Here is a 15,659-nt window from a genome sequence, read left to right as displayed (position 1 = left end):
AAACTGACCAATCCCCACATTAGAGTTCCATACTCCTTATTTAGCATTTGACTGCTATCCAGAAGACTGGTGGTTCAAACCCACCAGCCACTCCTCCGAAAGAAGGTTGGGCAATATACTTCCCTAGTGATACTGCCTCGGAAACCCAAGGAGGGGTCGCTATGAGTAGGATCCAACTCAAAGGCAGTGCGTTGCATTGTTGTGTTACCCCTACAGGCAGGAGCTCTGGTGGCCTAGTGCCTAAGGCATTTCACTACTAAGTAGAAGGCTGGCGGTTCAAACCCACCAGCCACTCCTTGGAGGGAAGATTGGGCAATCTATTTCCCTAGTGATACCGCCTCGGATACCCAAGAAAGGGTCACTATGAGTCAAATGGACTCAACAGCAGTGAGTTTGGGTTTTTGGGTTTTTTTTACCCTACAAAGAGTCATGCAGTTTATCCAGTACCCTTGGTGGGCCACAAGCCCATCATTTGCATTACCCCATGCAGTCATTTGGTGATAGTGACAAAGACTAGGGGTAGTAGGGGCATATTAACCTAACCTAAACACAGAACTTGACATAGGTCTTTGGTAACCTGCATGTAGTTTATGTCTATCAGGCATTGCAGGCTGTTGAGAAGGTTTTACACTTTGAGCAGCAAGAACAGCCACCATTCAATGAGCTAAGCAGGGTGCTGCTGATGTTCATTCACTTCATCTCATTTAATCCTCATAACAACACATTGAAGAAAGTATGAGTTTAGAGGAAGCTGAGTCCCAGAGGGGTTAAATCACCTTCCTGCCCAAGGTCACATAGCCCGGAAATAGAAAAATCTAGAATTTGAACTTCAGAGATCATAGTTTCAACTGTTGTGCTAAACTAAATGCAAACAAAAGGAGGTAACATGCTTAGCTGACTGGCTACAGATTCACCAGACCTTCTGATACCTAACAACTCAACTAATAAACATGTGAGGGAGGCTCAAGGGTCAAAACACAACTTTGGACTGTGCATGAGAGAGGACCATCTATAAGATGAATCCATTCAGGTGATTGTTTGTTCAGTTTCCATCTTTCCTCTACACATTACTGCTCCATAAGGTCTTTTTGGCTGTAATCTTTACAGAACTGATCACCAGGCTTTTCATCCATGATACATCTGGGTGGGTTTGAACTGCCAACCTTTACTTTAGTTATTGTTAATTGCTGTTGAGTTGATTCTGACTCATGGTGACCCCCATGTACAGAGCAGAACTGTTCCATAGGGTTTTCAAGACTGTGACGTTTTGGAAGTAGGTCACCAGGTCTGCCTTCTTCGGCACCTCTGGGTGACATCAAACCACCAACATTTAGGCTAGTGGTCGAGCACAAACCATTTGTGCCATCCAGGGACCTCCCTATCCCCTATACCTGCAGCTATGTATAACACAGAGAAAATGTCCAAGAATTATTCGTTGATGGAATGAATTGTAAAGGAGAAGAGAATGGAAAGGAAGAAGGGGAGGTAGGAAAAGGAGATGGGAAGGAGGGGAAAGAGCTGGGGGAGAGAAGGGGTCAAAGTGAAAGAAGAGACAGGGATTGGGTGGGGAGAGAGATCAATATTCCCTCCCCAGGCTCTCATCCACCGTTTGCCTCAAATATTTGAGAATTCCAGGGTTTTCTAATACTCACTCACTCACTCCCCCCAAAAAATTATCCTAGTCTCAGCCTTCACTTCAAGAGATTGCTCTTTCTTCTCCCCAAGTGCAAAGGGCCAGTTAGAAGCCTGTCCCTAGTCCTGCCTGATTCCTAGCCCTGCACACTCGGAAGTGGGCTCTGAGCTCTGTCCATTCTCAGAGCCTCCCTCAGTTTCCTGGCGTGGCTGGGAGTTCAGCACTACCTTCCTGCCCCACTTCCTCTTCCTGCCTCCAGGTCCCTGGAGATGAAGCCAGCCAGGCTTCACGACCCCTACCCAGGCCACATCCATCACACTTCTGCCAGCTTCTCCTAGGCAGTGGGGTGGGAAGGCAACTGGCACCAGCTGTTCCTGACACCTCTGCCTTTGGAGATGGCCAAAGGAGACAGTCTGCAGCAGGTGGGGGATGATTCAACTCTGAAATGTGTCACTAGGTAGGGGTTAGAAGGGCAGTCAGACCTATGCCACACTCTGATAACTTCAGTGGAAATTTTACAGCAAATATCTTCCTTTTTCTTTCTCCTGAGGAAGGACTTTGCCTTTCAGCACTCTGCCAGGGTCTGGGCTGTCACAACCTCCACCGCCTCATCTGCTCAGGTTTCCAACTTCTGGGTCAGGCTTGGCTACTCTCTTCCTCTGGGAAGAGCTGAAGAGGTCATCGCATTACCTACCACATTAGGAAAGGATTCTGAGTGCTCGCCTCCTCTGAGCCATTATATCTCGTTTAACCTCGCAAGAACCCAGCAAGGCAGGTATTGCTGACCCCACTTCATAGATGCGGAAAAGGAGGCTCAGGGAGGTTAAGTGACTTGCCCAGGGTCACAGAGCTGGTAAGTGGCCGCCACAGGGATCCCAGCCCTGAGTCTGACTCCAAAGCCAGCGCTCCTAACCACTTCGCTCCAGGGATATGGGAAGCCTGAGTCCCGTTTGCTATCACCCCCACCATTGCGCTGCAGCCCTGACGGGACGCACGCCTGTCTCCCTTCCAGGCTGCGCGCGAGGGAGTGGAGGGTCTGGCCCGGTCCTGCGCTCCTGAACGCGGTGACCTTGCCCAGTCTGACCCGAACCGTCCCGGAGGGCGTCCCAGATTTCGTTCCTACTTCCCACCGCCCCCACGCTCGCCTTCGCCCGGCTCCTCACCATCTCCGCCGCCGCCGCTGCCGTCGCCGCCTCGCTGTCTCCTGGCTTTACGGTCCGCGGAGCGGCTGAGAGACCAGCGCCCCGAGAGGAAGCGGAGGGGCGGGGCAGGGCTGGTAGCCCGGTGAGGGCGCGCCCTCCCTGCGGTCTAGCGGCGACGGAAACCAAATTAAATCGAAAGCGGTCTCGGATTGCTGCCGGGGTGCGTGGGTCGCCTCCTCCCTGGCCTCTGGCTCCCAACTCCGGTTCCTCCCTCAATTTCTCTGGTTAGTGGCTACGCCTGAGCAGTCTGATGCATGGTCTGCACACTGGCCACGCCTTGGGTTCCCAGTGTTTAAAATGCGCTCGGGAACCGGCTCTGGGGAGCCTCTGTGCGTACGAGAACTGGTGCATGAGCGTGAGCTGGGAAGGTGTCATTCATTCATTTAACAGGTACATGTAAGGAGCTCTGGTGTGTAGAAGTTAAGGCTTTAGGCTGCTTAACGGTAAAGGTCTGTGGCTCCAACCGACCAACCGTCCACGGAAGAAAGATGAGGGAATCTGCTTCCGGAAAGAGTTAAAAAAAAAAAAAAAAAACTTACTGCCTTCCAGTCGGATCCGACTCATAGCGACCCCTCCTTGGGTTTCCAAGGCAGTATCACTACGGAAGTAGGTTGCCCAGCCTTCCTTCCGAGGAGTGGCTGGTGAGTTTGAACTGCCAGTCTTCTGGTTAGCAGTCAGATGCCTTAGGCGCTATGCCTTAGAAAACTAATGGGGGTCGCTCTGAGTCGAAATCCACTCAAGGGCAGTGAGTTTTGTTTTGGGGTTTTATTTTTGTTTGTTTGTATGAGTGCTACTTCCAGGCACTGTGCTAGGCGCTGTAAACAAGCCAGGGTGGGGGTCTCTGCTACCTTGGTGAGTGTATAACAACACTTACCAAAAATGGGCCCCCTGGGGAAGGTGCAGTGTTGGAGGAGGTAACATATGATCAAGAACCCATGGTATTGAAGGAATAAATCCAAGCTGCACTGAATGCACCAGCAAAAATCAAAGCTGTGAAACTGATGAAATAGTAATTGAGATATTTCAACAAACAGATGCAATGCTAGGGGCCCTTACTCTTCATTGCCAAGATATTTGGAAGGCAGCCTACCTGGCCCATCAACTGGAAGAGATCCATATTTGTGTCCATTTTAAAGAAAGGTGATCCAACAGAACACAGAAATTATTGAACAATATCATTAAATCACTCACAAGTAAAATTTTGCTGAAGTTAATTAAAAAAAAAAAAAACTATTGCAGCAGTTTATTAATCCATCTAACATCAGCAGAAGTATATTGACAGGGAACTGCCAGACATTCAAGCTAGATTCAGAAGAGGACACAGAACGAGGGATGTCATTGCTGATGTCAGATGGATCTTGGCTGAAAGCAAAGAACACCAGAAAGGTGTTTACATGTGTTTTATTGACTATGCAAAGGTATTCAACTGTGTGGATCATAACAAATTAAGCATAACATTGCAAAAAATTCCAGAACACCTACTTGTGCTCATGTGGAATCTGTACATAGACCAAGAAGCAGTTGTTCAAACAGAACAAAGGGATACTGCATGGTTTAAAATCAGGAAAGGTGTGCATTGGTGTTGTATCCTTTCACCATACTTATTCAATCTGTATGCTGAGCAAATAATTCAAGAAGCTGGACTATATAAAGAAGAACGTGGTGTAAAACTTGGAGGAAGACTCATTAACAACCTGCAATACACAAATGACACAACTTTGCTTGCTGAAAGTGAAGAATACTGGAAGCATTTATTGATGAAAATTAATAACTATAGCTTTCAGTAAGGATTACACCTCAACATAAAGAAAATACAAATCCTCACAAGTGAACCAATAAACAACATCATGATAGATGGAGAAAACATTACAATTGGCAAGGATTTCATTTTACTTGGATCCACAATCAACACATATGAAAGCAGCAGTCAAGAAATCAAACATTGTATTGCATTGGGGAGATCTGCTGCAAAGACCTCTTTAATTTGCTCAAAAGTAAAAATGTCACTTTGAGGATTAAGGTGTACCTGACCAAAGCCATAAGGAGCTCTGGTGGCATAGTGCCTAATGTATTTGGCTGCTAACCAGAGGGTTGGCGGTTCAAACCCACCAGCCACTCCATGGAAGGAAGACTGGGCAATCTACTTCTGTAAAGATTTACTGCCTCAGAAACCAATGGCAGTGAGTTTGGTTTTTAGTTTGGACCAAAGCCATAGTGTTTTCAGTTGCTTCATATGCATTCAAAAGCTGGTCAATGAGTAAGGAAGACTGAAGAAGAATTGATGCCTTTGAATTATGCTGTTGATGAAGACTATTAAATATACCATGGACTGCCAGAAGAAGGAGCAAATCTGTCTTGGAAGAAGTACAGCCAGAATGCTCCTTGGAAGCAAGGATGGTAAGACTTCATATCAGGACATACAATCAGAAGGAGACAGTGCCTGGAGAAGTATATCATGCTTGGTAAGGTAGTTGTTGTTAGGTAGAGGGTCAGCGAAGAAGATCCTCAACAAAATAGACTGACACAGTGGCTCCAACAATGGGTTCAGACATAATAATGATTGTGAGGATGGCATGTGACTAGGCAGGGTTTCATTCTGTTGCACATAGGTGTGCTATGAGTTGGAACCAACTTGACAGCACCTAACAACAACATGGGGAAGGTAGGTGTCTGGGTGGCACAGAGGGTTTGAGCTTCTCTACTACCCTCAAGATTAACAGTTGGATCCCACCTAACAGCACTGCGGAAAAGGGTTGGGTATCGGCTTCCATAAAGACTACAGGCTAGAAAATGCTATGGAGCAGGTCTACACTTTCACACATGGAGTCGCCATGAGTCTGAAAGACTCCAGGACAGTGGATCCTTCTGAAGAAAGTATTAGCTCTAACTTTTTTTGGGTTGTCTTTCTTACCCCCAGGACAAATGCAGCCCTGCCCTGGTGTGATTTTGCTCTATGGAGTGAGGCTGGTGTATTTAGTGCCACTCCAAAGCCTTCCAGAATGGAATGCACTCATCCTCTCCATTCTCTGCTGCAGAGAAATTGGCAGCCACCTGTCCCCACTCCACCCCATAGCACACCCAGTATCTTGAATGACAGCCCCTCTTGAGGAAGGGGATTGAGGGCTTCCCCACTTGGGGCTGACTTTGTGAACACAAGCCCCACACCAAGAGGGTTTCACCCTCTCTGCCCTAAGACCCCCTGGGTCCCAAGGTGCAGATTGAAACTCAGTTCTTTGGACCTCGAATCCAGGAGTGCACTGAGGAGAGAGAGAAGATGGGCATGGATATGACAAAGACTGCCCCAGGGTCTCTTCTATTCTTTCGTCCTCTCTCTGGATCAGAGGACATCATTCCAGAACTTGATATACCAGTACTAGTCCCAAATCCTGCCTGCCAACCCTGCCCCTTACCTTCTCCCTCCCCAAACGGTTGTTTTCAACTCTGGAAAGCCCATGGTGTATGTGTGTGTGTGTGGGGGGGTGGAGTAGGGACACAGATAGCAAGACTCCTCCCCCAAAATCAAAGCAGACCAGGCACTGAAAAGAGTGACAATGACCATGGAAACTGGTGGGAAGGGGAGAGGCTGGAAGACACAGAGGCTCATTGTGCATGGACTGGAAGAAGGTCCGTAGGCCCTGTCCTGTGACACTGACTGTGCCCAACTATGAGACGTGGAGTAGAGATGCTTACCTCCTAAGACAATAGAGACCCAGAGACACTGCTAAGTCCCAGAAGGGCAGTGCAGGCAACAGACAAACAGAACTTGCAGAACCACAAGAGAAGGAAAATCAGTCCAGTCCCTCTAACCCCCAGTTCTAGACAGCAATAGAGCCAATAACAAGAAAGACAGGAGACCCTCCACCAGATTCCTGAATGCTGTGCTCAGGTGGGCTTCATGTTTGGCTAACACTTCCAGCAGAAGAGGAATAAAGGGTCATGGTAGCAGGGGGACACAAAGGAGTCTTACATGCCACACTAAAATGCTATGAAGGTTTTGCCGTATGCCAAGACTCCAGAAAATTCTTGCTCTTGAGACCTGTGACAATGAATGGGTTAGGACTAACAAAACTTAAAAACCAAACTCACTGCTATCGAGTCGTTTCTGACTCATAGTGACCCCCCATTGAGTTTCCAAGGCTATAAATCTTTACAGAAGTAGATCACCCTGTCTTCATTGTGTGGAGCGACAGGTGGGTTTGAACCACTGACCTTTCAGTTAGCAATCAAGTGCCTTATCCACCATGCCACCAGAGATCCTATGGACCAATAAGGAAAAAATAAATAAAGGGAGGCCCTATCTATATCCTTCAAACATAAGCTCTCCACCCTTCCAACAACCTGGGTCTCAAGTGAGAGAACCTCAGCGAGAGAGTATCCTCAGGAAGAGAAGAAACGGAAGGACCAAAGGCAAAAGAGAAAGGGAGAAAGTGCCTCATACACAGACATAGGAATACTGAAAGGTCTGTATTACCCACCGGCCATCAACAGTTTCCCAGCCATGTAATGGACCATCTAGGTATCTCCAATCCTGAGGACGCATCAAATGAAGCCATAGTCCAGCACTCTCCTTCCAGCTGACCGATGTGCTCCCGGGGGCAGGCATTGTGCAGAGGGTCCTCAAGGAAAGAGCCAGAGGACCAGACTGAGCAGCATTCTCTCTGGAGGAGGGCAGGAGACAGGGCCCCTCTTGGCATCGACTTGGGAGGGCTGCCCCAGAAGAGGAGAGCAGGGTGGGAAGGAGGATCCCTAAGTATGGATGACCCCATACTTTGTGGCAAGGAGCACAATGAAGATGATGATGAAGACAATCATGCCAATGAAGACAATCATCTTCACATTCTTCCACCAGAACTTGCAAGCCACTCTCTGGGTTGTTGTCTTGAAGTGCTCAGACTGTTGGGAATAAAGGAGAGTGAGTGACCATGTTTCCTGCCACTGGAGAGTGGAGGCCCACATGCCATACATCTAAATATTTAAGCTATAAGCTGACAGCTATAACTGACAAACTGTTAAATTAAAAAAAAAAAAAAAAGTTCTATCCTCCTACCTTGACTGGCATAACAACCTGGTAAGCCAGGTTCAAATTTAGAATTGTTGGACTCCAAGGACTTCTAAATGTGGTGGGGTCCCTGGATCCCAGCTTGCCTCTTTCTCTTCTTACCATTGGCATAGTCGTACATGTGGAGGGTACTTATATACACATACCCCACCCACAGGTACAACTCTGGCACTACAATGCATCTTTGGGAAGGCAGGCCCTGGGGGAGGGGCTCAGGCTCTAGGTAAGCACATCTCCATGGCTCCACCACTCCTTTACCTCATGGAGCAGTTAAAGTTGGTGGCACTGGTGTTGGTAATCAGGGAAACTCTGCCTCCACCCCCAACTTCAATTGCGAAAACTAAGCTTCCCTGGGCCATCCTCTCCCAGTTTGGTGACAGAAAGCAAAACTAAGTCCCAGGGACTCAAAGGATCTATATTCAAGAGTAACCTCCAGACTTGAAAGGCAGAGCCAGTCTCTTCTGGCTGAACATAGAACCTAAGCCTTCAGCTTTTGCTGAACTTGGAGACACTCCTTCCCTGAGTATCTGGCCTCAGCCGCTGGCTGGAGAGAGAGGAGAATGAGGCCTAAAGAGATATGCGGGAGATATTATTCTAGTCTTCAGCTGGCAGAGCACCCAGGGATCAAAGAATCTCACTGCCCTTCCAGCTCCTCTTTAAAGCTGACTCAGAAAGACTCCAACAGTTTTCCACCCCCTGCTTACTAACTCCTGGAGAAGGCCAACGGTCCTAGGAGATTTCTCCAGACTCAATACGTTTTCCTGGAGAGGTCAAGTCCAAATGACTGTCAAGGACAGCCTTCAAAGGGAAAATCAGTTTCACAAGAGGGAAACCTAAGAACACGTGGGCTGAACAAGCCATTCCTCTGCCTTAGAAAATGCCTCATGGGTCAACCCCGTTCCCCCTCCAAGAGCCACCCATTGGTCCCCATCCCCTGGGACCCAGTATCACTCAGTGTAGAAGAGCATACTGAGAGTGAAGACTCAGCTCCCGTCAACTCCCAAAACATGTAAAAAGGCAACAGAAATGACAAACTCTGTCCCTCCTGTTCTTTTTTTGCCCCACAAATAAATACTTCCCTTTCCCCAACACACTACCCTCCCTCCCCCAGCCCCAGTGAGTTCCCCATCTCACTGCGGCTTTCAGGTCCTCTGTCTTGTTGCGGAGATGGTCCAAGTTTTCTCCTCGGGCCAGGATCTGCTCCACAGTCTGGGCCATAATTTTCTCAATTCCCTCCACTTCACGCTGCAGGTTCTGCACCTGGTCATTTCCTCCACCTCCACTGGTCTCCTCCTGGGCAACACACGGTTAATGAGGCCAATGCTTGGAGGAACTGAAAGACTGTCTAGAGGCCAGAGGAGGATAAGGTGTACTTTAGCTTTTTGTAAGGCCTGAACTGTTTCCAATGAGAATATTTTTCTGTGTTACTTGTGTACTAAAAAAATAAATGTATTTTAGCCCCTGATGAGATCTAGAGAGAGCAAATTCATGTTTAGGTTCTCAGGGCTCCTGACAAGGAAAAGAAGCATACCATTCAGTCCTACCCCCCTTACCCCCCCCCATCCCCCAGGAGCACTGCTTCCTGCTTCCTCAGATAGGGGCATAGAAGACAGCAAAGTTGGCATCCCACGATGTCCCTTCCCCTCCAGTGCAGAACCCACCACTCTTCACAAGTTCCCAGAACCATCCCTGCCTTTCTTTGTTCTCACATTAAAAGTGTCTGCTCTGCGAATTTCAAAGTCTCATGGACTCTATACTTTCTGGAACTGTGGATGCTGAATGAACTCCTGAAACTATTACCCTGAGATAATCTTTACACTTTAAACCAAAAATATCCCCTGAAGGCATCTTAAAACTGAACAATAGTTAAGCCTAACTAGTATAAAAGACCCCCCTTGATCATTACAGACTTTTAAGAACTTTCTATGGAAATCAAATTGACATTCAGCAACTCAAATGATTAGATAGGAACAGTAGGGGGCAGTGAGTTTATGTTAATGAGGGAAAACAACTCAAAAAGAGGGTGAATGCATAGTGGCACGACTTGAATGTAATCAAGGTCACTGAATTGTAGAATTGTTGAATTGGTGTATGTTTGCTGTCCATTGTCTCCATGAGAAAAACAAAATTAATAAAATTTAGGGAAAAATGAAAGTGGTCTATCCAGCCAAACACAGTCACCTAGCTCAGCCCCTCCCTTTCTCCACTACCACAGCTGGAGCTCCTGGGCCTCCTAAGAAGCCTAAGACTAGTTCCATTGCTGTGACCCAGAGCATGGAGCAAACTGGGTCCAAGTCCCTCACGAGGTACCACAAGCCATTGTGCCACAAACTTCTGCTTTTCTCAGCACTTAGCACCTATGACCAGGCCCCAAGCTACTGCCTGTTTACGCAGATATTAAACTGAAACACCAGGCTCTTGTTGGAGGAAATGGAGGACAAGCCCTCCCTGATGCCTCCTCCATAGGTTTCACAACAAAGTTTTTGAACAGGGAGGGGAAAATGTTAAACTCCTCCTTGCCATTCCACTGAGCATTCTCAAACAGGGCAGGGGTGTGGGCCAAAACTAGATGCCCACAGAGAACCAATTTCTGGTTCTTTTATAAACACTTAGGTCTCAGTTAGGAGCTCTGGTAGCATAGTGCCTAAGGCACTTGACTGCTAACCAGAAGGCTGGCGGTTCAAACCCACCAGCCACTCCTCAGAAAGAAGGTTGGGCAATCTACTTCGTAGTGATACTGTCTCAGCAACTGAAGGAGGGGCCCCTATGAGTCAGGGCCAACCACACACAACAACAACAGGTCTCAGTTTAAGGAGGGGGGGTGGACAGACAAAACCTTTGGCTTTTTGTATAGGGATAAAGAGAAAGGTGAGGGGAAGACTGCCTGGCGCTGGATGGAATTTAAGAAGGAAATAAGGGAGGTGCTACCCCATAGTGAGCAGAGCATCACAATCCCTAGTCCAGCTGTAGGAAGAAGAGTTAGGGAGCAGCAGGCCTCTAATCCCAGAATTCTAACCCTCCCCACCTCCTCTCTCACCAGGCTGGCTCTGGTCTGCTAGGAGGTCAGGGAGGGAGAGAATAGGGAAGGAGTTTGCAACTAAGCTGTCTAAAGAAGAGAGGCTACAGACCACGCTGCCCAGCCCTCGGACATTGCCACCAACTTCCAGTACAATCTCCAGTCTCGAACTTCTGGCTCCTCATTGAGTCAGCCTCTTCCTCGCCCCCTGTTCACTCACCATGTCTCTGAGTGGCAGGCCTGTCAGCAGCCGAATTTAACTAGTCTGTTTCTTCTCTGTACAGCCTTCAGTATGCTTTTGCTACTCCAACTTTCAGCCTGCACTCACCCACCTAGCATCCATAGCTCCTCCAGCCACACCTAATACAGGTTCTCACAGATAAGCAGGTGCCCTCCAGCCCCTCCCTAGTCCTCTTATGCCAGGGTTTGGACTTAAAGCAACAGGGCTCCTTGGCGGCCAATGTCTTTTCACTTTTATAAAAAAAAAGTCTTATAAAAGTCAGAAAGGAGAAAACATGGATCTAGCAGCCTGCTGGGGTTTTCTGAAGTTAGACTTCTTGACCTAGAAAGGGAAGCTGTCTACTTTTTATGCTCTGAAAGTTGTTAGGTGCTCTCAAGTTGGTTCCAACTCACAGCAACCCCATTTTTAACAGAATGAAACACTGCCCTTGAAACCAAGTAAAGTCAAAACTGTTTCCCCCACCCTGGTTAAGGCAGATAATAAGAACAGATAGGACCCCGGATGAGATGGGAATAGGTAAGTAAACTTAATTACCCTCAACTATTTCTCCACCCTGGACCCTGGTTGGAGGTAGATGAGTAAACACATAGGACTCTGGGTTGGAGACAGATGAGTAAATATAATAAGCTCAATGCCTTAATAACTGAATGGAAAAATAAAACATTCTTTTCTGCTGTTTCCTTAGGCACAGGTGACAAATGCCTTAATGTGTCTTAGAGAACAACTTGAAAATTAACTCTGGCCAGCCGACATGCGCAGTGGGACAGAGAGGAACAAAAGTTACTGGGAATGAACACGCGCCCCTCTGCCTAAGCCTCTATCAGCTGTTGACAGGAAGCTGGTGTGACTCATCCCAAACCGCAGGTGCACTGACTCTAATTGTTACTGTCCCTTTAAACTGAGCCCCCCCAAGGAAATTTCAGCCAATCATCAACCATCTCACACCCAAATTCCTGAAATTTTTATGAATATGCATAACCCTGTCTCCTGAAACCTACAAAACTGTAATTCGATGGCGTTTTGGGGAGTAAGATCTGGGTATGGGGGTACCCCCTACTCCTTGCATTGTTGCTTTGCATAAATTGCAAAAAATTTATTATTGAAAGAATAAATAATTTTCTTTCCTCTTAATCACTCGGTGTGTAAACTGTTTTGGCCTGACTGCACACCAGGCAAGGACCCGCATTTGGTCCTATTTCACCCTGTCCTGTGCTATCCTCACAATGGTTACTATGTTTGAGCCCATCGTTGCAGCCACTGTGTCAATCCATCTCATTGAAGGTGTTCCTCTATTTCTCTGACCTTTTTCTTCTTTTTAATTGTTATTTTATGGGTGAAAGTTTACAGAGCAAGTTTATTTTCCATATAGCAGCTCATATACATTTTGTTTCATGACATTGACTGCAATTCCCCACAATTCCTTCTTTCCTATCCATCCTGCCCCTGAGCTACCTCCCTGTGCAAATACTGCCCTTCTGTTCTCCCGTGATTGATCGTTCTAAGGAATGTATCTACCTGATATAAATGTCCATCCTATATGCCTGTCTGTTGTTTGTCTGGAAGCCATGGGAATGAGTTCAATTCCAGAGCTGAAGGGTAACTAGGGGCTATAGCCTCAGAGGTCTCACCAGGTTCTATCACCTTGTCTTTTTTTTTTTTATGAATTTGAGTTTTGTTCCATATTGTTCTCCCACTCTATGCAGGATCTTCTGACCCTCTCTGTACTGAACACGTGTCCTTCTCCAGGGACTGGAACTTCCTAATAAAATGACCATAGTACATGAAATGAAGTCTTGCCATCCTTCCTTCTAAGGAACATTCTGCCTGTTCTTCTTCCAAGACAGATTTGTTTGTTCTGGCAGTATGTGTTATATTCAATATTCTTTGTCAACATCATAATTCAAAGACATTAATTCTTCTTCGTCTTCCTTGTTCATTGTCCTGTTTTTGTATGTATATGAGGTAATTCAAAATACAATAGCTTGGGTCAGATGCACCTTAGTCCTTAAAGTGACATCATTTCTCTTTAACTTTAGAGATCTCTGAATACAATACTCCTATTCCTAGAGACTGAAATGAATCATAAGTACTTGCCAAACCTAGTTCACTTGGAAACAGAATGTGCATACAGAAGTTCCTGCCTCAGAAACCCTTGTTCCCAGATCCATGGGTGGGCTGAAAGCACTAAATTCCCCAAAGTCTGGAATGCTGTGGTCCTGGGCTCTGATGTCAGGAGGCTCTGAGTTTAAGTCCCAGCTGTGTCAGTCAACTAGCTGCATGACCCTGTCTGAGCCTTTTCACCTCTGTTTTGCAGATGCTGATACTGGTTCATTGCTTGATCAGCTGCTAACTGAAAGTTGGAGGTTTCAACTGACTGAGCAGCTCCACAGCGGACAGACCTGGCGATCTCCTTCTGTAAAGATCACCGCCTAGAAAACCCTATGGGGCAGTTGTAGTCTGTCACATGGGGCTGTTACGAGTTGAAATCAACTGGATGGTACCTAGCAACACCACTGACTCCAGAGGGTGGAGATAAGGAGTACAGAGACAGCACATGCAAAGGGCCTAGCACAGGGCTTGTAAAGGGTCAGGAGGTATCAGGGAAGGGCCTGTAAGGGGTCAGGAGGTACCAGGGAAGGATGGCTCATCCAGCCTCCTTCTTCCAGAGTTCAGCAGTCCTGCATTTCCCTTCAGGGACCACCGAGGGGGTTGATAAACCCAGTCAGAAACTCAGAATCCTCTTCAGAAGATTGCCCTATGGACCAGAGAGCAGGCCCAGGCAAAGGATTTTTCATCAGTCTGGCTCCAGGCCAGGGAAAATCCACCCCTCCCAGATAGTTTTTATCAAGACAGAAGAACAATAACCAGGACTGTAGGAAGGAACAAACATTCCTGTCCCATCCTGGAAGAGATGAACACTTCCAAGGGAGAAATGTCGACCCCTCCAACAAATACTTCTTAAAAGGCCTTCATAATTTTTTTAAAAATTTTTATTGTAAGTTGGGTGAAAATTTATGGAGCAAATTCATTTTCCATACAGCACTCCATACACATTTTGTTTCATGACATTGACTGCAATTCCCCACAAAGTAATAGCTCACTTCCCACTTCCTCCCTGTACTTACCTCTTCCCTGTGTCCTTCCCTCCCATGCACTGACCGACCCCATCCCCCACCCCAAGCTGTCTCCCTGTGCTAACACTGTCCTTCTGTTCTCTCATGCTTGATCACTCCAAGGAACGTATCTACTTGATGTAAATGTTCACCCCATATGCCTGTCTATTGTTTGGCTGGAAGTCATAGGAGTGAGTTCAGTTCCAGACCTGAAGGACAACTAGGAACTAAAGGCTCAGGGGTTTCCCCAGGCTCTATCAGACCAGCAAACCTAGTCTTTTTTTTTTTTTTTATAAATTTGAATTTTATTCCACATTGTTCTTCCACTCTATCCAGGATCTCCTGCATCGATCCTCCTCTAAGTGGTTGACAGTAAGTAGCCAGGCATCATCTAGTTCTTCTGGTCCCATGATCATATAGGCTGAGGTTCCCATGGTCACTAGTCCTTTGGACTAATTGTTTCTATGCCTCCTTGCTTTTCTTCATATTGCCCAATTTATCGGCTGGACGAGGAGAGACCCATCGTTGCATCTAGATGGCCACTAGATGCAAGCTTTTTTTTTTTTTTCCTTTTTCCAGTTCTGTATTTATTAAAATCAATTTTGCTCCTGGATATTGATGACATTATTATCTATTGATATGGCCACCTTGCAAACTAACAAAAACATTTCTTACCGGCAAATAAAGGTATTGCCAATCCATTATGGCTATCTTTGGCAAAAATGTTGAGACAGCAAAACAGAGCATTAATGCCCAGTGAAAGTAGTGTTTTCAAATACAAGTGAGTTATCAATTTAAGAGAAATTGTACTGGGAGTCAGTCCTTTAACTCTGAACACTCTTCATGTCTCCTGCTGCCCTGGGACTTGCTCTGATTAGATATTTTGGGGGGCAAAGCATCTATCAGGGTAGGACAAAGCAAGGGGAAGTGAAGGAATGATATTATATTGACCCCTGGGAAAGAATAAAATATTTAATATAATACAAACTTGAGGTAGGAAAAATATGTGATATTGCCCAAAAGAGCTGTTGTCAAAAGAGAACAGCAAAAAAAAAAAAAAAAAAGGATTTTTATTTTTGATAATGTAGTAACAATAGACTGTGAAACATCTTAAGTTATATTAAAGCTAAATCATCTGAAAAAGTCAAGTTGTAGAAATCAAATGCAAGAAATTTCATTTCTCCAATAGAAATGGTTGGCAGTCCTATGTGAAATCATAGGCTATTTAAATGTTAGGCTTCAGTAGTAGAAGAATTACAGATAATATTCTTACTGAATTCAATTTTATCTCCCCAAACTAAGTTTTACATCTAGGAAGACTCCCTTCTAGCCATCTCCTCCCTACTCCCACTGCAGAGTAGGTTTCAAATTATCTTTCAGTTATATTCCAAGCAT

The 15,659-nt window shown here is 46.2% G+C and overlaps 1 protein-coding gene across 1 annotated transcript; it reads right to left on the bottom strand.

Moving 5' to 3' along the window:
• Nucleotides 1-7,581: 7,581 nt before the first annotated feature.
• Nucleotides 7,582-14,966, bottom strand: LOC103203831 (vesicle-associated membrane protein 8-like). Its single transcript, XM_007948909.1, has 3 exons — nt 14,940-14,966; nt 9,029-9,187; nt 7,582-7,728 (listed from the first exon to the last, which is right to left on the bottom strand). Exons 1-3 carry the CDS (start codon nt 14,964-14,966, stop codon nt 7,582-7,584), a joined length of 333 nt encoding a protein of 110 aa, XP_007947100.1.
• Nucleotides 14,967-15,659: the final 693 nt, after the last annotated feature.

Source organism: Orycteropus afer, unplaced genomic scaffold, assembly GCF_000298275.1.
Source record: "Orycteropus afer afer isolate SDZICR_OR568_19922 unplaced genomic scaffold, OryAfe1.0 scaffold00231, whole genome shotgun sequence".
Classification (NCBI taxonomy): Eukaryota; Metazoa; Chordata; class Mammalia; order Tubulidentata; family Orycteropodidae; genus Orycteropus; species Orycteropus afer.
This window is presented reverse-complemented; position numbering and strand designations above follow the sequence as displayed.